This window comes from Leuciscus leuciscus (assembly GCF_965113295.1).
Source record: "Leuciscus leuciscus genome assembly, chromosome: 23".
NCBI lineage: Eukaryota > Metazoa > Chordata > Actinopteri > Cypriniformes > Leuciscidae > Leuciscus > Leuciscus leuciscus.
The window spans coordinates 15,528,900-15,555,934 of NC_138747.1; the positions used below are offsets into that span (position 1 = coordinate 15,528,900).

The following is a 27,035-nucleotide window of genomic DNA, read 5'->3' on the forward strand; positions in this document are numbered from 1 at the left end:
CATTTACACTCTTGTATCACAAATAGTAATTAGATTTTACCAGATGTAACAGTAAGAGCAGTCAATTTTACCAAATTATTATTGGATTTAAGATTTTCACTGGAATTACTGTAAATTTGCTGTATCCAGTAGCCTAGTTAACAATATCATTTATAATACATATTTACAATACAATATTATTTAGCATAATATATGATAAATATTAATATATAGATTATAAAATTCATTCACTTATTATATATATATATATATATATATATTATTAGTAAATGAATTTTATAAACTATAATATTCTATGTGTATTCTATGTGTTTTCTGTTTTGTTTTTATGTTCTCGTTATGTATAACGAAGAAGTGGGTGGCACTGGCAAGTTAATGGGGTATAGATATTCGAAACTGATCAAAGAAAAACAATATACCAGTATTGGATTGGCATCATTATCTGCAAGGCTGCAATATGGGTATTTGTATCGGATATGAAAAAGTGGTCAGCCAGTCATTGGCCTGTACCAAAATGATTACCTTGATGAATCATTCTATAACTTTTTATCTGCAAATGTAGGCTATGTTTCCACATATTGAAAGTCCCTTTTAAATCACACTCTGTATTTTCTTCATCTCTGTCCCTTTCTCATATATGTCAGCAGTCAGTATATTTTTCCTGCATGTGTTTGTCTGACACCAAGTCATGCCAGACACGTGAAGGGCCGTCGTCGGGATCAGATGGGCTTCGCTGTTCACCTTGGGAAAAGCAAATGAGCTCTCTGATCCTAAAAATAACATTCAAAGTACTCCTTCTCCCTGGAGACGCCAACCATTGGCCTGGATGGGACAGGAAACAGAGTGCTTTTAAGCTTAAACCGTGTAACTTCTCCTCCAATCATCAGCGGAGCTATCAGACGCACGCTGCGTTCATGCCTGCTGCATCTGGGATCTTTGAATGATGATGTAACTCGTCTAACCCGATTTCATTCCTGAAATAATCATGAGCAAATTTGAAGTGGTAACTAAACGATGTTTGGCTCCAAAGGCACAGCTAAAACCTGATGTCCCTCTCATTGAAGTCGCCGGCCTGCGCCAGCTGAGACTTAAACCTCAATTCGCTTGCATGTTAAAAGCGCTTCAATGCCGTATTGAGACTTCCTGATTCTGAAAGGAAGTGAGGAACATGGCATTCACCTGATGTGGAAGTAGATTTGTATATTTGAGAGTGCAACTTAGCAACATCTCTCTCATTTTGCCAGTCAAATCCTCTATGACCTGAGAGAGGACTTTCTCACCGCTGGCCTTCTACCACAAACCTCCCTGACAGAACACGTCATTTAAGTCAGAGGCTGATGCACAGTGACTGTGACCCCTGTTTCTCCTTTTACATTTGATTCCATCTGTCTTTCCGTTTCTTCCAGCAAGCAGACCCTATTGCACTGTGTGAACTATCTGTATTTTTTTTCTCCCAACCCCCTCCTTGCTCTCGATGAACACATGAGAAATACGTTTATCAACTGACCTACAATACAATTTACATGCAGCATTACTTCTCCACAAAATAGACTCTGATGAATTAAAAAATTTGGTTTCTGCTTGTTTATTCTTTTTAGTCTCTAATTGACAAATGTACATGACATTACATGACTATTAATTGTAATTGTTGCAATTGGTTAGTGGCAAGCATTGCTGTCAACATCGAACTTAATGGATATATTGTGTGATATATTGTCTGACTGAACAGATGACACTGATAAAGGTCATTGTCTCAGAAAAAAAGACTATTCAGCTTCATTTCAATGTAATGCAGCATAGAAAGTGACAAGCATTTTAATTCTGCAACACAATAAATCTCTTTATGGCTTTGCAATGAACTTGTCTCTTTTATTTTCATGTTCTTTGAAAACAAGGAATGATCTTTCATGTTCATTGAAATCATTGTCAAATATTTCTCTCTTTATTTCCCTGATCAGTTCATTATAGACTGCATGTTAATTAATTAGTCATCCTAATAAGACAACTGTCACGTACTGCGCTGAAACACGGGTGGAAGATCCAAATGCAGCTTTATTAGGAGGAATCCATAATCATAATAAAACAGCATAAGATCAAACCCACAGAGAAAACTATCCAGAGAATAACAAGGGTCCCAGGCACAAGCAAGCAGTGAAATTCAGGGAGGCAGACCAAGACCAAGACCAAGACCAAGACCAAGACCAAGACCAAGACCAAGACCAAGACCAAGACCAAGACCAAGACCAAGACCAAGACCAAGACCAAGACCAAGACCAAGACGATATGCAGTGTAACATAAATAACACAAACACTGTGCAATGAGTGAATGAACACACAGGGTTTAAATAGGCAAACATAAATTAGATAATGACAAAACAGGTGGCAGTAATCAGTCCAGGCAATGGGTTATGGGAAATGGAGTTCCCGCTGGTGTTTATCATGGGTACTCCAGCAGGCAGGTGTAAAAACAACTCTCCATTCTTCAAGTAAAGTTTTTATTTTATTTTTAGGTTGTACATGTGCTTCTTTAAAGGAATAATTCACTCAGAAATCTAGATTCTCTCATCATTTACTCACTTCACTGCCTTTTGTTCATCTCCGGAGCACAAATGAAGATATTTTAAATATTCTCTCATATATTGAAAGTCCACGCTACCAAAATGTTTAGGCTTCAATAAGTTCATAAAGACATTGTAAAAACAATTCATATGAATCGAGCAATTTAATCCAAGTCTTCTGAAAAGACTCAGTCACTTTATATGATGAACAGATTTAATTCAAGCTTTAATTCATATATAAACACGCATACATTAAATATGGTAAACAGAAGCTCAATTGTGTTTGCTTCACAAGTGATTTTCATTTATGGGCGAACTATCCATTTAAGCTTTTCACAAATCTCAAGACAAGAAACTTGCATATTAGCGTATACAGATTTTGTAGCACATGCCATGATGTTCACTAGTTCAGTGCTGTTTAGTCATTGCTTAGGTTTTTGGCATTGCGAGCAGTATGTCCTGATCTATAATCCCATGTGACCTAACCTCTTTTTGCAGGGAGAGAGAGATAAAGAGGGAAAACAAACATAAAGACATCCCGATTTTGTGTAATCACCTTTTCCCCTGACTCATACTCATAATAAGGAAATAAATAAGTACACATTTTTTACTAAAGTAGAGCTGAACAAGCTGTTTCGTCTTGCCTGTTTCAAGATTTTAGGCCACACCATTAGGTGCCATAGCCATGTTACAACAAATAAAATAAAATAATTTAACAACATATTTTAACAAAAATGCAAAGGTTTTGAAAATCACTTTTTACCGGAAACAGGCAACAATGATTATTGTCAGTTATTATTTTGTGTGGTTATATACCATCATATGAAAATTAAATAAATTGTTTATATTCCATGAAATGTAATACAGTGAATTTAAGTAATATAGCTAAATGAACATTAATGTGATATTATGTATTTACAGTGTCCAAGTAAACGCATTTATTCAGTGATGTCAGCATCACTCTTGCTGCATAATCTTTATTAACTAAACCAGTTGACGGAATGCTCAAATCTCTCTTTCTTTGCTCTTCCTCCTGTCTTATCCTTTGTCTTTCTTTCTCTGTGGCTGCAATCCTGTTCATTAGCTTAATATGAATGCACTCTGAGTGCTATCCAATTGCTGGAAAGTACCATAAAACCCTTCAAACGTCCTTTGGTCAGAATACGATCCCTTAAAACTCTTCAGTGGGTGGATTAAAACAATCTTTTTTGTGAGTCCAGTTTGATTTTTGGATTAGCTTGAAATGTTTCACTGTATCCTTCTTTGAAAGTCATTATCAAAATACAGTTAAACCAAAAAAAAAAAAAAAAACGTATTGGAATTCATTGGCTACTAGATGAAAAGAGGCACATGAAAAACTTCTCTATTAAACCAAAACGGTCCCTTCACAGTCCAAGGTATTCTAAATAAACTGTCACTCGAAGCAAGGATGGACATTGGAATCAGCCTTGATAAGCTTTACATACAAACTGAATAAAAGGCTTTTGTTCTGCTTTAACTGAACCTCTGTCCTTGTGAACATGTCTATGTTTGATCTTGTTGATTGTTTGAAGAGGAATGTTAAATGCCTGGATGGGAACTTTGTGACCTTGCTTAGACTTTGACCTTGGGAGTGTGTTTATGTGCACAGATGAGAACATATTTTGTGAGTCTGTACAACTCAATCATGTGACATTCTCTGTTCACCATATTTCTTTGATAATCAACTCAAGTGTTTTTATGTCATTCATGTATTCATTTATTCATGCTCCCATTTTGTTGTTTAGCTTTGTACTTTATGTCAACAGTATCAATGACAAATGGTGAAATTTGTTCCTGTGCATGTAAATGTTGACAGGATTTAAAGTGCTCCTATTATGTTTTGTTTTTTTAAAGGTTCCTAGTTTTGTTTCTTCTGTCTCTTGGTTATGCATCCAAGGTCAAAAACACTTTAATTTTCTCATAATATACACTGCAGCATCACCTCTTTTCTCTGTGTCTAAAATGGTTTGATAAAGGTTTATGTCTCTCTAAACCCCGTCTTTCCGAGAGTCTACTCTGCTCTGATTGGTCAGACGGCCCAATCTGTTGACTGGTCTACAGCTTACAGTGCGTGTCGGAAATGAAACGTCGATTACCATTTCTGAATTTCAGCTCCGGAGGCTTCCTCAGCACTCGATACACAGCGAAACAAACAGTAACGAAGGTTTAAGCTTCACCATACCAATTCGAGCCTGAGTCCTCATCCTTTGGAAGTGCATGCAAAGTGAATTTGCTGTCGCAGCGCAAAAACACAAAAATGTCGGCAACACGAACCAAAGTCCTCCAGGCCCAAGCTACAACTAGTGTTTGAGGGCGAGTCAAAGTAGGTGTTGTTTGCAGGCAGCAAATGAAGACCATAGACTGGCATTATGCAAATGTGTTACAAACCGAGGTTCATGCAGGAATTAAGTCTGGAATTACTGACGAGTCGTTTCAGGTAGTTCAGAATCAGTCCTTTCATTTGGGAGACAATAACTCCATTTATCGTGCACAATGATCTTTGAAACTTTATACTTGAAACTTGATTTTCAAACAGCTCTATTGCACTCCATTAAAGGTAATATCCAAAAAACTCTGAGGTGAACTGTCCCTTTAAGTGTATATCTGCTTATATCAATGCTTCAATTCAGCTTTGGCTTTTGCTCCTCACCACCCACTTTGTGGGGCTTGTACAGATTCAGTGAACCGCAGCTTTATAAGAGCACCTCCTGCTCTCTTATGCGTGTAGTATGTCTATGTGTGTCTAGGAAGAACCTGGAACAGCTTCAAAACATACCATGCTGCTTGGCCCCAGTATCTCTTTATATGGTTCCAGTTTTAGCTTCCTCTGAGACTGCAGGAATGCTTTGAAAGTGATGTGGAAGGATGAGATTCATTCTGGTGTGATCAGTTTCAATAACAATGTTACCTACAAATTACATTGCATTTTTTATCCTTTCCTCCTTTTTTTGGAGCATGAGTGCTGAGTGAATTACAGCAAGCACATAACTTCGACTGGCCCATGAGTTAGACACAATATGCTGAATGTGATTATGCAAGATGAGGACTTTGTACCCTTAAAAGTGAATTTTGCAACCTTAAAAGGGAGATTTCACACACACACACACACACACACACGTCTGGTTCACTATCTTTGTGGGGACTCCCCATAGACTTAATGGTTTTTATACAGTACAAACTGTATATTCTGTCCCCTTACACTAACCCTACCCCTAAACCTACCCATCACAGAACACTTTCTGCATTTTTACATTTTCAAAAAAAAATAATTTAGTATGTTTATTTACCCATTCCCCTCATGGGGACCGCTGGCTGGTCCCCACAATGGAGGTGATCTCAGGTTTTACTATCCTTGTGGGGACATTTGGTTCCCACAATGTAATATAAATCAAACGCACGCACACACACACACACACACACACACACACACACACACACACACACACACACACACACAGATTTAATATATATATATATATACATTTATATATCATTGAAGCAAATGTGTTTATAAAGAAGCACATTTGTGGAAAAGATAAAAAGTAACTTTGATCAAGGTCCAGATCACTCCCTCTCCACACTGCATCTAGTGGCAGATACCTTACTCTACATTAAACACCAATGGTGATTTGTTAAGGGTAAACTAACATTAGATGACAAATAATCTTCTAAGTGTGGCCCTGGTGTTCAGTTTGTCAAGTCAGAGCCCTCCTTTAAGACTGCACTGTGGACCAACTGTTTCCGCTCGTGCTCATTGATTCTGTATCTGGATTTTATCATTTGAAATTATGATATTGTTCCTGACACTCTGTATATAGCAACTAAAGGTCAAAATGGCTTGAACAGGCTTTAAGGCTCAATGAAATAAAAACAGGACAGTATGTTTGATAGCTTTTATAAATAGTGGAGCAAAGGAAAGAGGAAAAATATCTGAGATATCTGCAGTATTCCAGGCTTTCAAAGACCCCTGGACTTACAAACTGTGTCATTATTTTCCAAAATTATGATTCTTTTGTTGTTGTTATTTATTTGTTTGTTTATTTAAAGTACTTTTTCAGCAGTGATTTTTATAACATAATATAATATAATAATTAGTGCTGTCAAATTGATTGATCGTGATCAATCGCATCTAACATAAAAGTTTGTGTTTATATAATATGTGTTTATATATATATATATATAATTTATGTATGTGTGTACACATATGTATGCATATATACACGGACAGGCACACACACATATACAATACAGTATATAATATATATATAATATAAACACAAACAAACTTTTATGTTAGATGCAATTAATCACGATTAATTGATTTGACAGCGCTAAATATAATATTATATTATATTGTTCAACAATTTGGGTCAATCAATTTTTTTTGAAAGAAAGTTATATTTTTATTCAGCAAGGACACATTAAATTGATCAAAAGTGACATAAAAAAAAAGATTTATAATGTTACAAAAGTGAATTCTGTTCATTTGAACTTTTCTATTTATCAAAGAATCCTGAAAAATATGTGTCACTGTTTCCACAAAAATACTAAGCAGAATTAATGTTTTCAACATGATAATAAGAAATGTTTCTTTAGCAGCAAATCAGCATAATGATTTCTGCCGGATTGTGTTACACTGAAGAAGACTGGAGTAATGACTGCTAAGACAGTCAAAAACATTTAAAAAAATCAACAAACTTTTGAATAGAATAGAATAGAATAGAATAGAATAGAATAGAATAGAATAGAATAGAATAGAATAGAATAGAATAGAATAGAATAGGACCTACCAAATACCATGAAAATAGAGATGAAAAGAGCTAGGTGCTCTGTTCACAAACCATTAAAGGTCCGGATTGCCTCAAGAGAATAAGCTTTAAACTTTTTTCGTAACTTTTGGAGATAACCTCTAATTGCTGGCCCACATTTATTAGGTCTTCCTACAACTGAGACAGAGCCATTATAAGCGCTAATTCCGGATAAAGGATTAGCCAGCTAACGCTAGCACATAATTTATGCTAATGTCTCTTGCATGTGTTAAAGTGCACTTTGAGGCTCTGTATGGCAGAAAGTCTTTACGTTTCTTTATGTGTGAGCTTTAATGCAGTGCTGGCTGAAATCCAGATGAAAATAAGGAAAGCAAGCATGTATTAAACATATATGCCAGGAAAAAGGGGCCATATAGCTAATTGTTACAGTGCCTACGAGTATATAGGTCAATTAAAAACATATAAAGTGTCAGGCAGTGCAAGACCAGAATTATTCAAAACAGCATCTTTCCAAAATAACTTTCAGAAGATGCATGTGTTACCGGAATTTGGCTATATAGGCCTACTCACAAGGAAAATATTGTTGAAGTCTTTTTAGAGCCTTGCTCTTTCTCTCTCTCTCTCTCTTGCTCTGCTTTGCTACATTTACTCTCTACCTCAGGCTTAACATGGCACATTCAATTACATCTCTTAGTCCACAATATGTCAGTTTCTGTTCATACTGTGATATGATTTGAGGAGTACAGGGTGAAATGTAGGCTGTAAATATGCATAGACACAGACTAAATGTAAATGAAACCCTGCTCCATTCGTTTTTATAATACTTAATTTTTTTTTATATAATATGTAATTTCCATATGGACCTGTTCTTTTACTTATGAAGACAGTTAAAGTCAACATGAAAACAAAATAAACCTATTTGATGTTTTATAGTTAACAATTAATTGGTGCAATCCTGTTTCTTGTATTGACTATCTTATTTCACTCAAAAATAGGATTTAAAAAATACTGTATTATTATGGAAATAAATTGTGGTTGTGAATTCGCTCGATTTCAACGCTCCAGCACAATTCCGTTTGGTGCCACTAGTGGCGGATAAAACACAGACTTCACCTTTAAAGTTGGCATGAAATGGAAGTTGGCTCAAACTGATACGGTCTGACTCCAAAGACGGTTGGTTCGTTTTCGTCCTCGTCATCAGTAGACGATTCTGCTAAGTCCGTTACTGCAGGAGAATGTGGCAGAGAAAAATCCTCTACTTACTATTGAATTTAACGTTTCATCAGCGCTTGGATTCGCTTCCATGGTGCTGTCAAGTACGACTTGCAGTCTGTGAGGTAAACTAAACACTAATGGCTATTTGAAAAGGGGGAGGAGCCATTCAATATGTCCCACCTTAGCTTCCTGTTTCAGTGGAAATTACTTCAACGCATCATACAAAGCTAGGGTTTCAAGGCACTTCAGTGGGCCTTTAAAGGGATACTACACTTTTTTTTGGCAGCTGCGTCATATCATTACGCCTGCTGGAGCCATGGTACGGCAGCAAAGTTTCTTGATTATTACGCAGGAATGTGAGTATAGTTCCTAGCCATATCAGCCTAGAAAACCACAACTTTTCCTTTTCCGTCGGTCTTAGTACACGATGTAACTACAGAAGAGTCAAGTTTTAAATAGGAAAAATATCGAAACTCTTTGGTCATTTTTTTGAGAGAGATGCTAATGGTCTTGTCCGATTCAATGATCTATGCTAAGCTATGCTAAAAGTGATACCGCCAGACCCGGAGATCGGCTGAATGGTTTCGAAAACGGTAAAACTCAACCGTTTAACTCTGGGGGAGTTGTAAAATGAGCCTATTTCCAAAAAAAAAGTGTAGTATCCCTTTAAAGATTACTATGGTGCATGAATAAAAAAATTATGTGCAAGGGTAAATTATTTGTAATAAATACTGCAATATTCCATCAAAAAAACAAGAATTGTAGCCTGACAAGCCAGGCCCACATCAAGATGTTGGGTCTGGGAACACACCATTGGCAGGGCTCAATCCGAGGGGCGTTTGTTGATAGTTCTTTGTTCTTTTCTCAAAGAAAAGCTTAACTCCAAGTCTTCCAGAGTCGCGGCCAAAGCCGATTCGAAAGATCGCTGTTCGCCAGCAGAAGCAGCCATATTCTATGTTCTCAAGTAGCAGGGAATTCACGCGGAACTGTCACCACTTTGCCGTCATTATGTTAAGCCCGCCCACCGACTCTATACACGATGTGATTGGCCTGACTAGAGCTTGGTTTTTCCAGCTCGCAAGCCAACGGAGAGTTGCTAGACGACACTGGCTGCAAAATAAAATCTGCTGCCGCTAGGGTGCGTCTAGATTTCTAGGCTACAAGAATTGTCCATTTTGATTTCACTGTGACTTTAATCTCAATCTTGTAACTGTGTATATTTTTATTATATTCTATTATTCATTATTTTGAGCAAATACGCATGTGCACACACTAGTTATATAACTCAGGAAACAAAGTGATCCATGTCAGCGAGCAGCTAGTAAAGCGTGAGCTTTGTGGGCCAGGGTGTTGAGAGCACAAAACACTCTGTGCTTTTTCTGCGTTGGATCATGTGTAAGAGAGAAAGAGAGCAAAGGGTGGCAGAATATTCTGTTTTCTATATCATCTCTGTATCATCTGTGAATAGGTGTCTGTATGTGTGTATGTATGTATGTGCCCGAGGCAAGCTGTGCCTGAGAAGCAGATGTAGAAACTACTAAGATTAGGGAGGTGAAATGCACTAAATAAACATTCATAGCCAGCTTGTCAAATTTGTAAAAGCATGTAAACAAATCATATCATTATTTCTGTTCAATGAAAACTCCAGTCTCCAGCCTCTGTATTTTTGGCTACACGTTTACTTGGCTTGGACTGAGATGAAAGAAAGCTTAGGTGTGTATGTAACATACTGATGAGATGACCAGACCTGTGGTCGACCCACAACTGACAGTCATGTTTAATTAATGTAAGAAAAACACAGAGTTTAAAAATTGCTATTCCCACCTCTAACTTCACGGTGCCATGAATAATAAAAAACCCTTTTGATGATGAGGTCTAAAAGCACTGGACAGATATACATGAGAACTAGGAAATACAGTGAAATCCAAACTTCACCAACCGCTGGAGGTGAGATCTGGCTTGCATATGAATCTCATTAAGAGGGATCTCGCAGGACATATGAAGTTCCCCAGGTCCCAGTATTAGTGGACTGAAAAATCGACTGAGACATTTCATATAATACCAGTCAATAACAACCTTACTGAGGCAAGGGAAATCAGAGAGAAACCTCACAAAATGAATCTATAAGCAGTATACACTGCGCTCACGTATGCTCCCACAGAGCAATGGGTAATTACTCCTGGACAAAATAGCAGGTGATCTATGGGCATATTGAAGGCAAGAAACCATTAGTGCATTCAAATGAGAAAACACATGTAAACAATCTGAGATTTCCTACTAAGAACTTTCACTGTAATTATATGGTCAAACTTCCATTGCTCGATTCAAATTACACAGACGGAAGAATGTCATCAAGTTCATTATTCTGCATTCATGGTAAAAAAAATTGTTTTAACAATATCATACTTGTCAGTTATTATGTCTTTCATATTGGGGAGGGTTCTGCTGATAAATGGCATACTACTGTTAATTAAAGTATTAATACTACTGCTAATAAATTAAAATAACAAATAAAATGTATATTTATAAATAAAATAATTCTTATAATAATAATAATAATACCAATAAATGGCATTAATTTACTACTATTACTGCATGTTTTAATATTCTAATAAATAAAAATAAATTAATAAATAAAAATTCTTAATAAAACACAATAAAATATAGGCTAATAAAACTGTAAATTCTCTATAATATTATGTTAAAAGATGGTGTGATGATTATGTTTAAAAGATTAAAAGAGTCTCAAAATGATCAATCAAAGCCACATACAAATGTTGTACAATTTAAACTAATTAAGGATTAAAAACTGATACATTAACCGTTTTTCTTGGTAAAAAAAAAACCCATCTGAATGTGCAAAGTACTTTCTGAAGAATGTACAGACATGGGTCTATGATTATATATAGACATATAGATAGTTAATATCCATTCGTATTGTTATATTGACTCCATGCAACAACACATCCATGATTTGGTAAGTGAAAGCGATTTCTGTTTATGTATTTCGTCCATTTGGTTAATCCTTAAACATTAGCTTTTAGGCACTGCAGACTTGTAGCATGGTCCAGATAATAATCACTGTCAGCAATTTGTCTCTGTCATAACTGCTTCATGTAATTTCTTTTTGTTCATGTGACATTATGGTGTCAAACTAGTTATTGTGCTGATTACTGTGATTATTCTGCATGTCCTTCATTATAAGTTGCTGTGAAACTATTCAAAGCATTGTTCAAGGAAAGTGACATAACCCATCTAAAAGAGTGTGGGTGTAGGAGTATATTTATATCAACAGTTCTGTAGACAGTCATCACAGTAACGCAGAACTGCAAGTAGTAACTAACAATATTATCATAAAATTATTGTTAGCTGCAGTCATTTTTTATCCAATAAGTTCAAGATCAGAGTGGAAAAGCCTGTGAACAGCCTGTTTGTCTTGATTACAGACATATGACTCACATTTTTTTCAATGAACAAATATTATTCAAATAAAAGTCACCCATCTTACGATTTATGCTGTTAGTTATGGTCAAAATATTGCATTTGATTACTGCGATAATTTTATTTTGTCAGAGAGGAGCAAGCATATGAATTCAGTTATAGAAATGAGGAGTTCGTTTTTTGCTTGAATAGTGACAAGTGACTACAGATATTATATAAAAAGGGAATGAAGAGCCAGGTTGAAGTTTAAAAAGTGATCTACTCTTCTTGATCTCAGATTAAAATAGACAAAGCCAAATTAATATTCTCATTAATCTGTTGTGATGTAATCTAATTTAATTAAAATGCTGACATCTAATGGTGAAAATCTGGCAGTACATTCTCGTGAGACTTTGTTATTATGGCAGTGGTACTGTTCCTTTTCTCAGCGCGGATCACAATGGATCAATCACAGCCATTTGTGATTACTGACAAGGCATTTGTTATTTAGTTATTTTACAGAGACATCTAACCAGAATTTCCATTATGTCGTTAAATTTTTGTATAGGCCTATCTTTTTTTTTAAAATTTTATGAACGTTAAAAACGGTTAAAAATGGCTCAAAAATAACACAGGGTTAAGAGTTAAACACACTACACTCTGCATTGTTGAAAATGCACATCGTAGTCTCGTTGCCAACAATCTGTAACTTTCTGCTAACTTAAATATGTAAGGATGAAACCGTATTTTATTTTTATTTTTTTCAAGTAGCCCACTTTACTTTATTTATTTATTATCCCCAAGGAGGGGCAATTTGTTCCACAGCAGCCATTGGCACAGCCAACACATAAATACAGTAAAAAATACAAAAAATAACACAATTAACCCATAAATATCATCCTGGAAAAGTTACAAATTGCGATGTTTAGAGCTGGTTCAAGTACACATAAAGAATTCAATAACACTTTTTTGAAGAAAAAAAGTTAAAAATTATGTATGCTCACATAAAAAAAATTAATTGGGGCAGGCTATTATTGGTTCAATGTTGACTCGATGACCGATTAAGACTGATTCATCGTTAAGATTCGACTCACACGTTCACATCGTGTATGAGTTCTATAAACATTGGACCTTAAAACAGAAATGAAGCATTTTCACTGATAATTATTTTTATTTTTATTATTTTATTTTTATTTTACGAAATACAGTTCCGCCATTCACATTTGACGACAGCTGGTTGTCGTCTCTTGCTTCACACAAACTTTCAGGCGCTGATGAGAGTGGGAACTTTAACAATCACTTCTCTTTTACAAGAAGATATTTATATCGTCGATCAGATTTAACCGAATTGATGCCAGGGTGGTTTAACAGTAAATAAAGTTATCTCACAACTTTAGACTGCTGTTTTTGCATTTTAATGAGATGTTTATGATGTAGCGTCAGATAGTTTTGCTGTGGTAGGGGGCGAGGTTTGTTTCATCTAACGTTACAACATAAACATCTGAAAATGTTGACAAGACTCAACACGCGCTGCTGAGGAATAGCTGGCAGATACCGAATGTTGGGCTCCAGGTAAGTTTAATATTTAATAATTTTCCTTGAATTTAGACAGCAACTTGAGTCGCTTCGTTTGTTGTACCTTCAACTGCGAGCAGGAGTTTCCTTTTTACTGTAAGCGATGACATAATTCGAAAATCTGATTCTTTCGAGGAATGAAATATTCTGTGATTGACATTACTGCCTGAGATGACCTGACCTAATGTATTTCAAACATGGCAGGAATAGCATGGTATCAGAAAAAGGTGAGCCTTTCTACATCTGTCTTACAGTAAATACAGATTGTGAGTGGAAAGTGGTTAAAAGTTCTCTAATGATCTTGTGTCAAAGATTGGGGCATATGATCAGCAGATTTGGGAAAAATCACTGGAACAGAATGAGCTCAAGGTAATATGGCAGTTTGTGTTTGCAGCATAGATGTGGTTCTTGAATATTGTGTAAAATGTATGCAATCAGATGTGTGAAACTCTGTTCCTTTTTTGAGCAGGGCTTTGGAAGCAAACCTAAGAAGACTGGCCATATCAAGCCAGACCTCATTGATGTTGACTTAGTGAGAGGTGAGTTACTATCAAGTTTAGCATCTGAATCTATTACGTATCGATAATTGTTATAGGCTGTCAGATCATACCTCTACTGTAAAAATGTACGGTAAAACAGGCAGCAACGGTTGCCAGAAATTCACTGTAAAAGTGACATTGTTTCAGGAATCACAGGATGACATTTACATGCCTGTATGTTTTACAGTGTAAAACCAGATATTATAATTAAATATACAATATTAATATATCAACTTATTTCAACTACTTAGTTAACTGAAGACAATCAAGTGTAATGTATCATACAGGGGCTTCTGGGAACACCCTGTTTCAATTTTCACTGAAAATACATAGTTTTAACTAACTAATAATATATTAATGTCAAGTATAAATTATAAAGTAATAGATATTTTTATATTTACTGTAAAATTACACTACCATTTAAAAGTTTGGGGGCAGGAAGAATTTTTTGGAAGAAATGAATAGTTTTATTCAGCAATAACACATTAAATTGATTAAAACTGTCAGAAAATACATTTAATAATGTTACAAAATAATTATTTTTCAAATAAATGCTGTTCTTTTGAACTTTCTATCCTATCAAACAGTCCTTAAAAAAGTATCACGATTTCCACAAAAATATTAAGCAGCACAACTGTTTTCAGCAGAATATTAGAATCATTTTCTGAAAGATCATGTGACACTGAAGACTGGAGTAATGATGCTGAAAATTCAGCTTTGCCATTACAGGAATAGATTTTTTTTTTTTTTTATATATATTCAAAAAGAAAACATCTATTTTAAATTGTAATAATATTACTGTATTTTTGATCAAATACAGAATGTCTTTTTGAGCATAAGAGATGTCTTTCAAAAATTGAATGTTTAAAAAATGTCACTGTATAGATTACGGCAACTAAACTTTTACATTGTTGCATTCTTTTCCTAATTAAAAATGACTACAGTTTTTACGTTATGATGCTGTTTTTGAACCAGTGTCTTTACAACTGCAGGTTCCACGTTTAGCAAGGCCAAACCGGAGAGCCCTTGGACCGCTCTGACTCGTAAAGGCTTGGTCAGGGTCCTCTTCTTTCCTTTCTTCTTTCAGTGGTGGATCCAAGTCACATCTAAATGCATCTCCACCCTCATCTTGGTTCTGTATTTCCTTCAAGGTATGCCGTTTTTCTTCTTTTCACCAAAAAAATCACATGGACATAAAATGTGTTTCCTTAATCATTCTTTGGATATTTCAGATTTCGTTGAGAGATTATACATGTAGTTTAATGATAATACATTCGAAGTCAATTGGAAATGAACTCAACTTAAAATTCTCAATATGATGTCATGATCTGATGGATTTGTGTTCATTTCAGTGGCAGGAGCTGTGTTGTATTTTGAGGTACCAGCAGCCTGTGCCAGTGAGGTTGTGGGTCCATTGTGTCTCATGCTGTTGTTGGGTACAGTACACTGCCAAATAGTATCCACAGAAACCTCCAGAAGCCCGGACAACAGCCCTGTCCCCAGCCGGACAGCCAGCCCTGTTCGCAGGAAAAGGTTAAGCTACTGATGTGTCAGATTTGTGAGAGACTGACTCTGAGCCATAAAGGACCAAGTGTTTTTTTGTTTTTTTTTCTCTCATCAAATGGCCAATACATCTAATCTTCTGCAAGGCTGGCAGTTTAATCAGCAGTGCCAGTGTTCAGCTGACACTAGTGGGTCAATGACAAATAAGAGTGTCCACAATAAAGAAGAAAAAATGTTTTGTTTAAAACACATGTGCCAGGTTCTTAGAATGTTGTTCATGTTGTTGTCATGTGGTTTTGGAAAATTGTATTACATTTTCATGATCACTTTACTTTTAATTGCTCTAAAAAAAAATGTGTGGAGTCATAATCAAGTAAAAAGTAATAACATGTTTTTCTTACAGCTTAAAAGCTTTATTTATTAAAAAAATATATAATACATTTTAATATATTTTTCAAGGTAAAAAGTTATATTTTATAAGTATCAAGAATTATTAATTCATAAATATGACTAGTTTTTTTTAGAGTTGCACCAATTAAAATTTTACAACCTGTCATGTCATCAAATTATCATATATTTTAAGAGACTTATTGGGTGCTTCTCATTTAAAATTTTTGCATCCTCGTTTCCTTTCCTTGTTCCCTTTCGTTGCGTCTTAGCTCCACCCCCTTAGGATGCGAGGGAAGGATACACCTGTGCCGTCCTCGCATTCCTCTCGATGCAATTAGAGAATTGAGATGTCCTTCAGAAAGACAATCTTTTTCCGGGTCACGGGCTGGAGGACGGAGGAGCGAGGAAACGAGGAAGCATCAATTTGAGTATTGAGAAGCACCCATTGACTCTGACACAGTCATGAGTATCTGCAGGGTTCTTCTCTGTGACATCATATCCTGTTTTTTCTTTGTTTCTTCATGTTTGTTGGACTTTAGTTTGGCAGACAAATGTTTATATATATATATATATATAAACAGTGAAACGATTAGATAACACTACTTTTCAATTTTTGTTTTTAAGAGCAATTGTTTTTGTTTTTCTGTTAGTTTTTTGTAATGATATCAGGACAAAAAATATATAAAAAATATTTTCATTTAAAATAAATAAAAACATGCACATAATACAAGTTCTCAAGTCATTGTATGAATGGATTACATTTTTATTTATTTTTGAATAAATTAATTGGTCTAACAAATTGCACTGATGTCATTGACCCTAGTGTCAAAACAGGCACCAAATTTGATACATCATACTACTAATATTATATATTATAAAACAGATAGGTTCTGGCTTCTGTTTGGTCAATACTGTATTCTTTTGATCTAATTCAATTTGTCGTGTTTTAATTTTTGTTGTTGTTTATTCATAGACAGAGGAAGAGTAGAAAAGCAAAGAGGTCTGAGGATGAGGGCAGCAGAGAGAGAGGGATAGTAGAACTCAAACCCCAGCACCATGAAGACAACAACCAGCTCTACAGATCAGAGAAGAGACTGGTAAAACACTTTCCTTTGAACTGCACTTTTTTGAAGAGTCATGAACATTCATGTTTGTGTTGATTGAGATCCTGTGGGCTTTGCAGAACTCCCTGAGGAGGCCTCCGTATGGGGCTTCTGAAGATCTCTCCAGTGAGGAAGAGGAGGCAGATGAAGCAGAGCTGCAAAGAGAGAGACTCTTCTCATCAGCACCTCCAAAATATGCCAGAGCGCTCAGGAATAGACTTCACAAAGTCCCCAAGAACAATTTGCCACCACAGACTCTGGTGAGTATCTGACTAAAAGCAAAAGTCTGTAAAATAGTTCAGAATATTCATTACCATTGTGTGATTGCATACAGGGAGACAGTAATGGGATGCCAAAAGATACCCCAGCTATGCCACCTGAAGTTGAGCTTCTGCGGCCTTCACAGGGCTCGCGTCCAGCCTCCGACACAGATGATATGTTATGGGAGGAGCTTCTGCATGATCCTGACTCCGCCTCCACAGGAAGCAGTGACAGTGGGGAGGAGGAGCATCACAGTCATAGCCACTCCCTCCCTCTGCCCAGCATCACTCTGACTAGTGATGAGGATGAGGCCTTACCGCAGGTGGGCTGCTGTTTTACTGTAAAAAATGTTTAAAGCTTAAAGGGATAGTTCACCCAAAAATTATCCAATGAGGTTCATTCTCGTGTTACGCAGCGCGTTTGAGCTTCCGCAAGAACCAGTGAGGTTTGTTCCCGCGCGTCAAGCAGGTTCAGTATGTTCGCTGATCAATGTTGTGAATAAAACTATAAATCTGTTCATCATGTAAGTGGTGTCCCTTTAGAAAATTTTGACTCAACCGCTCGATTCATATGGATTAGTTTTACAAACTTTTTTAAGCATCAAAGTGGTAGTTGCGTAGCTGTCAATGGAGAGTACAGAACTGGCTCAGATTTGATTAAAAATATCTTAATTTGTGTTTTGGAGATGAACGAAAATCTTAAGGGTTTGGAAAAAAGGGTGAGTAAATGATGACAGAATTTTCATTTTTGGGTGAACTATTCCTTAAACCCTGGTTTAACATCTTTTTAACCCTTCGTAAGAGGATTTTTAACCCCTCCAGCGCAAATTAAGATTATGCTGTGAACTGTTTAGCGGTAATACATTTTTACATTGTGAAGTTCACGCTAGAAGTAACGCCGAAGCACAGAGGACAGCCACTTCTTGTGTGAGCTACACAACACACTTATGTCACGTGTCACAAGTTACGTCGCTCTCGTGATCACTCGTATGACAGCAGATTGCAAACAATGATTTATTATTTAAAAAAACTTCTTACACACCTATCACGTCACTTCAGAAGACATTCATTTATCCACTGGGGTTGTATGGATTATGGTGAATGTGAAACTTCTTCGCATGAGACTGTGTTTCCTGTCTCCCGCATTCGTATGAGATCTAGAAGTGTAGTGTGAGTGTGTGACCACCCCTTTAGAATATACAAGTAAGTTGTTTAGACAGGCAACAAATCACATACTAACAATTTATTATTCATGTGCTGTGTACAGTTTGTAAAGATACTTTCATGCATCTTTAATTTTAGTGTCTGTCTGAAGGCAACGATTAAAAAAGAACCACAACAGCAAGTGCATTTAATTTCTATATATTTTCTATATATTTCTTTATATTTTTCAAGGTAAAAAGTGTTTTACGCCACATGACATTATACAACCTGAACTGGCCTTGCCATGTCACAAAAAGGTCAAATAATCTGATATTTCAAGAAACTTATTAATCTTAATATTAATATACAGTTAAAAAAAATTAAAAATTAAACTTTTTGTTGCTGTAGTTTCTCAATAATAATTTTTTGATATCTGATATCAAAATAATGATATCACGACAATTGCACCACCTTGACATTCTTAACTTGATGTCCCCCAAAAAATGTCAAAATGAATTTTATTATGCTTATCATAGAATAACCGTGGAATTCATAACTGGCCTTAATTCCATTCATTTTCTAGGGTTAACAACCTCATCGAACAGCATATAGGTGGCATAGAAAGGACTCTGACTACATTATTAATTTTGTTCTTAATTGAATCTCCCTTTAGCACCAGTTCTCATGGCTGCAGGCTTGCCACCCCTCCAAAGACCGCGTCAGTGCCATAATCTGGGAGCAAGGAGAGTGTAAAAAAGCTGATATGTCCGTCCTGGAGATCAGTGGTATCATTCTCACACGAGTAAAGTCCTTCTTTAACTCTCTGCCTTGTTTATTTCTTCTTAAGTAGTTTAAATTGCCTGGAACGGGAAGAGAACTGTTGACTTTCTCTCTTAATGTACATGTTATTCAAATTCAATGTAAACATCTCCATGTAAGCCTTTGAACACTGACTGTTTTAGAGATTTGCATTGGTATTTGCATTTCAGAAATAACAGGTCAGTGTTGCTGTTAACTTACGCTGAATGATTTCTGTTTCCAGGTGAAGGTGGTTGAGCAAGGGATGGGTTATCTTATTTTCGGCAGCTTGGTCACGGCCTCACTGGCTCTGCTGCCGTACTGCTTCAGACTGGCACAGAAACTGGATGTTGCCAATCTCAATTCTGTTTCCCTCGAGGAACTTCCAGCAGTGGCCATCGGGCCGCCTTGTGCCTTGTCTTATGCGTTCTTCATCATCACCACAATGGAAAGAGTTTTCCTCTCTGGACTTTTCTTCTTCATGATGTGTGTGGCTGAGAGGACGTATAAACAGGTGAAGATGAAAATGAATTCTCTTCAATTTGTATGTTGCACTCTGGAGTGTTTGCATTATTAATGCTATGTTTGAGGCCACCATTTGACTAAAACACTAATTTCCGTAATGTTACATTATATTCAGTTCTATATTCTAATACATTTTTTACATTTCAAGTTATATAAATGGGCATTAGCTGATGCATTTTGAGCTAAAATGCATTAACTAATGATAACAAATTGAACTTTATTGTAAAGTGTGCTGAGCCTTAGTTTTAGAGCTGCACGATTCTGGATAAATTGAGAATCACAATTTATTTGTTCCAAATAGAGATCACGATTCTCCCACAATTCTGAAAAGAAAACTAACATGTAATTTACTAGAGGTTCTGACAAAATTGTAAAAATGAATATTTAAAAATGTTTAATACATTTTTTATTTATTTATTATCAGTTTGAAAGAATGATTAAATTACTCGCTCATAAAGACTTCACTTGTTTCATTACTGGATGAATCAGCGTTTTTGAACGAATCTTTTGAATAAATGATTTTATGACAACAACAAAAATCTCATTCATTTGTCGCCACCTAGTGGCGTAACGATGCGATCGTTATTTGAAGCGACAAGTTACTTTTAAAAGTTGATTTGCTCTATTTTCAACCGTAGGCATCAGTGTTTATATGCGAACTATACATTTTTATCCCAGTACTTCTGATTAGTGGCAGTGCCACACGTAGATCTGAATGTTCTGGTGAGCTTTTTTCAAAGCTTTAATAGACACTGGAGAATCGTTGTAAGTTAGGAAGAAGGTCACGTGGGTGTTTGAATCGAGATTGCAATCTTTTAACGATTAATTGTGCAGCTCTAGTATGTTTACACGACAGCAATGTACTAAACAAGGAAACGTTTTTTTTAGCGACAACGTTGTCAAAACGTTCACACGGATCTGTGAAAACAACAAAAAATTCTGTAATATGCATGACAGGCCAGTAGTTGGCGATGTCACTTTGTAAATAAACACTACATGCCTTTAGACTGAAAATGTAACACTCTTGTGCATGGCGTCAGCTTTCACAAATTTGCGTTTTTGTAGTTTGCACGAAGACGATAACGGTATCAAAGTTTGCATTTCCAGGCCCCAAAAACACCTTTGTGGCCTAAATGAACGGCCAAATCACATAAAGTTTTCCATTTTTAGATGAAAATGGTGTCGTGCAAACACCCCCTTAGTGCCACAAAATCTGTATAACGCCAGTCAGGATTTTTGTTCTCAACAAATGTGATGTCATCCACAGCGCCTTTTATTTGCGAAACTTTTCAGCCATCTCACATCTGCACGCAAAGCCAAAAAATCGGAGATTCCTCACTTTCGGCTGAAGAAAGTACAGAATATCAAGATGTGGCTTTCACTTCGATCATTCCTGAAGGTATCCTCTTCCTACTACAGTTTACATGTAGGGATGCTCAATATATCAGTACTATATCATGTGTTGATATTAGCAATATTTATTTTATTTATCAAACATATTAAAGAAGAAACAGTTACATTTTTACATTTACATTACCTTTCCTGTCATCTTATGTTCACATAATGTTAATATATTAATAATAATTTATTAACACCTTTAAATGTATCAAATCTCAAAATAAATATCTTTTTTTTTGTATAAAGTATAATGTTATGCCTAAATTCACTTGTAGCATTGAAAATGACTGATTTGAGTTTTTAGTGTTTAAAGTTTTCATTTATTTAGACAAAATAGTATAGAATTTTAATTTCAGCCAAAACATGAAAATAATTTGTGTCCTTTATAGACTTAGGGGTAAAAGCTTTTTGTTTGCTTTTACATGTTAAGCCAACTTGCTTAACCAGTCTGTTTATATAAGCACAAATGACAGTGAATGAGTGTTTCTGCTGGCTGTGACATTTGTGTAGTGCAGTTTACAGATACCTACTTCACATTATATGAAGACCAATTTAATATTTTTTTCTTTGTTCTATTTAACAGAGACGAGGCCCTCAGCGCTCTGTTGATGTCATTGTGTCATCGATTTTCCTCCTGGCTTTGTCTATTGCCTTTATCATCTGTGCCCAGGTCAGCTATTGTTCTACTCCACAATGTTTTTGACACACCCTTTAGGCATGTTTTTTAAGCTTTGCCTTCAAAAAAAATACTATTCCTGTTCCATCTGTACCTTCAACCCTTATTGCATGAATGTTTCGCCAATCATTATTACATATTCGGGTCTTTACCGACCCGGATCTATATCTATTGCAGATGGCTCTCTATAACTGCTGCAATAAAAAAAAACTCCTGATATTTGAATAACAATTAAAAAAGAATAAATTAAGCATATTTCGTTAGCTTTTGGAACTAAGAAGAGTTCAGTTTGAGAAGATAATTTTTACCATCATCACTGTCACCAGCAGAGCTCATTTCCCAGTATATTCAGCATCTGGCTCATATTCTCAAACATATTCTCAAAGCTATCATTTTCAACATCTTCAAAATCAATATTTTCATTGCTGGCAGCTTCTTCACCAGATCCACCATCAAGAGACAGTGACACTAATATTTGCACACAGTATTTGCTCTGCAGTAAAATGCTGGGCCATTTCAAGTAGAACACAGATAGAAAGTGCTTTAAGTTGTTAAGGGAGGTCTAACAGTAGTGTTCAGCTAAGAAATACTACCTACAGAAATTGAATAAATTAATCAAATGTAAAATAACAGTGCATCATCTTCCTTTTATAAACCCTTATTAAAGCTGCTGAAGTTACTCAGTCAAGAGCAGTCAGTGATTTTCTCTGTATCTTTTGTTGTTTGAATTAACATTAAGGACTCAGACAGCAGCAAGTTTAGGCTACTGTCACTTTAAGAACTAATGCACGGATCGAAATGCGATTTTCTCCCAACTGTTTACTTTCACTGTACAAGAAATAACTGACTGTTTAAATGAATACTCGTCAAAATGGGCAGTTTGATATATTTTTTGTGTGTATTTATCCTATCATGTGAAAGAGAACTCAATTCAGCACTGGTATGCTGTGAGAGGTGGCTTTCGGTGTGCGCGCTTCATGAAAACCGTCCCGAATTGAGTTCTCTTTCGCGTCGTCTTGCGCTTAAATAGTTACAATTTTAAAATTGGCAAAACCCTTTGCAAATGCATGATAAAGCTGTCCCGGGCCCTTATTGTCGAGCCTTCTATTACATTGTAAATTTCGTTGGGCCTGTTTACACCTGGTCACTTCATGTGTTTTTGCTGATCGGATAGCATGATCTGATTTGTTAAAATAGTTCCTTTTACACTTGGCCATGTAAATGCGTCTCCACAAAACGAATATAAATCCGATGTTCAATTCCCTCGCTACATGCAAATCTAAAGTAACAGATATGAGCTGCATTTTATTTATCATCAGCGAATTTCAAGATCAGAGACAGCAATAGGAGAGAGAGCGCCATCAGCACTGGTAAGATAATTTAGTCTCACTACTTTAATGAAGATGATTGTGTGTTGACCGTCTGCGACTTGCTTTCAGTTTCACTTGCGGCAGTTTGTCCGTTGCCTCGGCTACTCATTTGTGGCGATTTACACTTGTCCAGTTTCGTTTGGAATGTGTCTCGGACAACCTTCTGAAGTGGTTTGTGTGATCGGATTGGAAGCGTTTCGAGGGGCATTTACACCTGGTCTATTCACGATCGGATAGCTATCCAGAGAAAACGCATGAAGTGACCGGGTGTAAACAGGCCCTTTGTGTTTTCCCAGAGATTATGTTGCTTAAGTTTTCCTTGACATCAAATGTGAAATTTTGTGATGGTTGTTCTTGAGTCTCTTGTTTGTCCTGAGCAGTTAAACTGCCCAATGTTCTTCTGAAAAATCCTTCAGGTCCAGCCAATTTTTCAGTTTTCCAGCATCTTTTGCATATTTGAACCCTTTCCAGCAGTGACTGTATGATTTTGTGATCCATCTTTTCACACTGAGGACAATTGAGAGACTCAAACACAACTATTAAAAAAGGTTCAAACATCCACTGATGATCCAGAGGAAAACACAATTCAATTCAACAACACAATTGAAAACTTTTTGAATTTGAAGATTAAGGTAAATTGTACTTTATTTGTCTTCTGGGAAATGTGTAAGTATCTTCTGTTGCTTCTGAAGGGCAGTTATAATGGAAGAAAAAAAAATCATATTTAAAATCAAATTTAAAATAAGAAATTTGGACATTTTCATCCTATTCAGAGGTTTTCAGGCTGTTAACTAAAACTATTAAAAATCATTTTAATGTTGTTTATTGGATTAAAGCTAAAATAAAATGTAAAGAAAAAAAACTTAAAATAAGTTTAAGCTGAAGTATTAAAATTACTAAAACTAAAACCCGAAATAAAAATAAATTAAAGCTAAATAGTAATATTTAATGACAAAAGCACAACAAAATGACTAAAACTTAAAATAAAATATTTAAATGAACATATATAAATAAAAGCTAACTCAAAATATTTATAAATACTATAATAGTATATAAATAATATAACACTGTCACTCAGGTTCTCAAACTTAATATATATATATATATATATATATATATATATATATATATATATATATGTTTTTATATATATATATATATATATATATATATATATATATATGAATATGAAGAGTTCAGATGCAAAAGCCTCTAAGTGCCATCTGAAATTTTCTTCTAGAATGATCATTTTTATCAAGCTTGTATATTTAAATTCAGTAATTTCACTTAAATGGCAATGAAAATTACCTATTAATTGTCATTTAAGTGAAATTACTGAACTTAAATATACAAGCTTGATAAAAATGATCATTCTAGAAGAAAATTTCAGATGGCACTTAGAGGCTTTTGCATCTGAACTCTTCATATATTCTGTCATTTGGATTTAGTAAGACCAGTAGTAAGTATAAATGGTCCTGACTAGTGTGTGCCATAAAGTCATCTTCAGAGACATGAAAGTGATTTCAGGTGTTTATAAAAGGTTAAGTATCATATTACTGTGCTTGTTAAATCTTCTCACAGTTTGACGATTAGACTGTCTAATATAGCAAAGGAAACGGGAAGATAACACTTGTTGTGTTTCAGCTTTTGCACAGTCATCACACATTTCTGGACTCTGAGACTAACTGGGAGTTGATGGTCTGGTGTGCTGCTCTCACGGTCTTCCTCCTACGCCTCGCTACCCTCGGAGCAGAGACCAACCGAAAATATAGCAACGCTTCTGTGCTTCTGACTGAACAGGTGAGATAAAAATCTCAGCTGCACAGAACAAAGAGGCAGTATTGTTCAGAAACAAGTGAACCATTCACACGTACGAGAGGCCGTTCACAAGGCACAAATAAATACGGTCAACATTGCTTACGGCTGAGCTGTGCGTTTCTGCTTCAGATAAACTTGTATCTTAAGATGGAGAAGAAACCAAACAAAAAGGACCAGCTGAACATAGTGAACAACGTACTGAGGCTGGCCACGAAATTATTAAAAGTGAGACCATTAGAAAAGCATCATTCATTGAGAACAATAAAACATGCTTTGCTTTGCATTGACCATCATTTGCTGTTTTCAGGAATTGGACACTCCTTTTCGCCTGCTGGGTCTGACGGTGAATCCGCTCGTCTACAATATCACAAGAGTGGTCATCCTGTCAGCCATCTCAGCTGCTGTCAGCGATTTACTAGGGTTCAACATCCGGGTGAGGGGAACATTTGCGCTCTTAAGTACAGTGGTTATCTGCACCTTTTTCCTGGGTCTGTTTTATTGTCCCGCTGAAATGCAGATGTCTGTAATTATTGAACTTGATGATCTGTTTTTTTATGACTTAAGTCATAAATGCATTTGTACTTCTTCCTGTTATCAGGACAGTTAGAGTTGCTCACTCTTTATAATGTTTGACTTTTATCATACCGGTGTTTAAGCAGTACAAAATATACAAGCAATCTTTAACTAACAGGTTTAACAATATCTGTCATATGTTTTTTTTTAACAGCTCTGGAAGATTAAACCTTGATGTGATGCCTTACACTGCCAGCGTCTTAACACTGGGGCCAGACAGACTCTTTAGTGTGCTTATGCACAACCTACTAAATGACCAAGTTATCTATTAAAAACTGTGCAAATCTACTGACCAAACTTATGCATTTCCTCAATACTCTGTGCCTTCGGCCAGACCGAGTAAACCTGTGTTCAGCTCAACCTTGTTGTTGAGTTTTCCTCATTTGAATTGTAGAATCATTAAGCACAGCCGGACTGCAGTGGGTTTTCTTGATGCACTTGCTTACGGTAACTACTTAACAGCTTGCTGTTATATTCCAACCAGTGCTCGCTGTTTCTCATAAATGTATCCTCTGCAAGTGTATTATCTGGTCTGGAAGCAACCACTTAAATCAGAACCACTATGTGCCTTGTGGATAGTTGCATATAACAGTACTTTTAGATAAGCTATTTATGAGACATGGATTTGTCAACTGCTGTGAATGGGCAATTATATGAAAGTCTTGACTTTTTAGAAAAGGGTACTGAAAAACTTGCACACTGAAGCTCATGGAGGAAGCACTTTTTATTGGCATTGTATTAAAATAAACAAACCTTTCTCTGAAAGTCATCTGTAATCATCAGTCCTTTACCAAATATTTGAGTTTGTGGTTGGGGGGGCACATATAAAACTTCAATACCATTTAATTATAATGTGTTTCTGACGACTCAAAGAAAATCTTGATTCCTGGCCATTAAATATGCCCCCCAAAAATAATGTTTTATATTGTTTTCATTGTATTATCATTAATGGAAAAGTGTGGATTCAGTGATTTTACTGCTGTACTTTTTATACTGCAATCATTGGCAAGCGTTGTATTCTGTATCTCGTTTGTGAACGAATCTTTTGAATGAATCAATCATACAAGCAATACTAATGATGGTTAATATGTAAATTACGAATTAGCGTTATTAAAACATTTTTAATTCTTATATTTATTTAAGCTGTCTTTTTCTATTATTATAAAAGCCCCTTGTGGCTTTAATGGTATAGGAAAGTATCGAAAAAGGGGCCACTGATTGGACAAATTAGTTCACCAATGAACAAATGGGTGATTCAAATGAGTCGAGTCACAGAAGAATCAAAATCACCATCAGAGCACGCGGTAATGTTTGGTTAAAGGGATAGTTCACCCTAAAATGAAAATTGTCATCATTTACTCACCCTCATTTTGTTCCAAAC

General features: G+C 35.8%; 1 protein-coding gene across 2 annotated transcripts; it reads left to right on the forward strand.

The window, feature by feature from the left end:
- Positions 1-13,218: 13,218 nt before the first annotated feature.
- Positions 13,219-26,785, forward strand: phtf1 (putative homeodomain transcription factor 1). 2 transcript variants are annotated; one of them, XM_082155250.1, is made up of 18 exons: positions 13,219-13,555; positions 13,694-13,785; positions 13,871-13,927; positions 14,028-14,097; positions 15,090-15,248; positions 15,450-15,630; positions 16,964-17,087; positions 17,174-17,353; positions 17,428-17,676; positions 19,170-19,298; positions 19,539-19,808; positions 21,087-21,218; positions 21,801-21,887; positions 23,213-23,263; positions 24,908-25,063; positions 25,211-25,306; positions 25,389-25,514; positions 25,809-26,785. In XM_082155250.1, exons 2-18 carry the CDS (start codon positions 13,756-13,758, stop codon positions 25,827-25,829), a joined length of 2,118 nt encoding a protein of 705 aa, XP_082011376.1. In that variant the 5' UTR covers positions 13,219-13,555; positions 13,694-13,755; the 3' UTR covers positions 25,830-26,785. The 2 variants fall into 2 exon arrangements, with proteins under 2 accessions (XP_082011376.1, XP_082011377.1); XM_082155251.1 differs by lacking the exon at positions 23,213-23,263.
- The last annotated feature ends 250 nt before the right edge of the window (positions 26,786-27,035 follow it).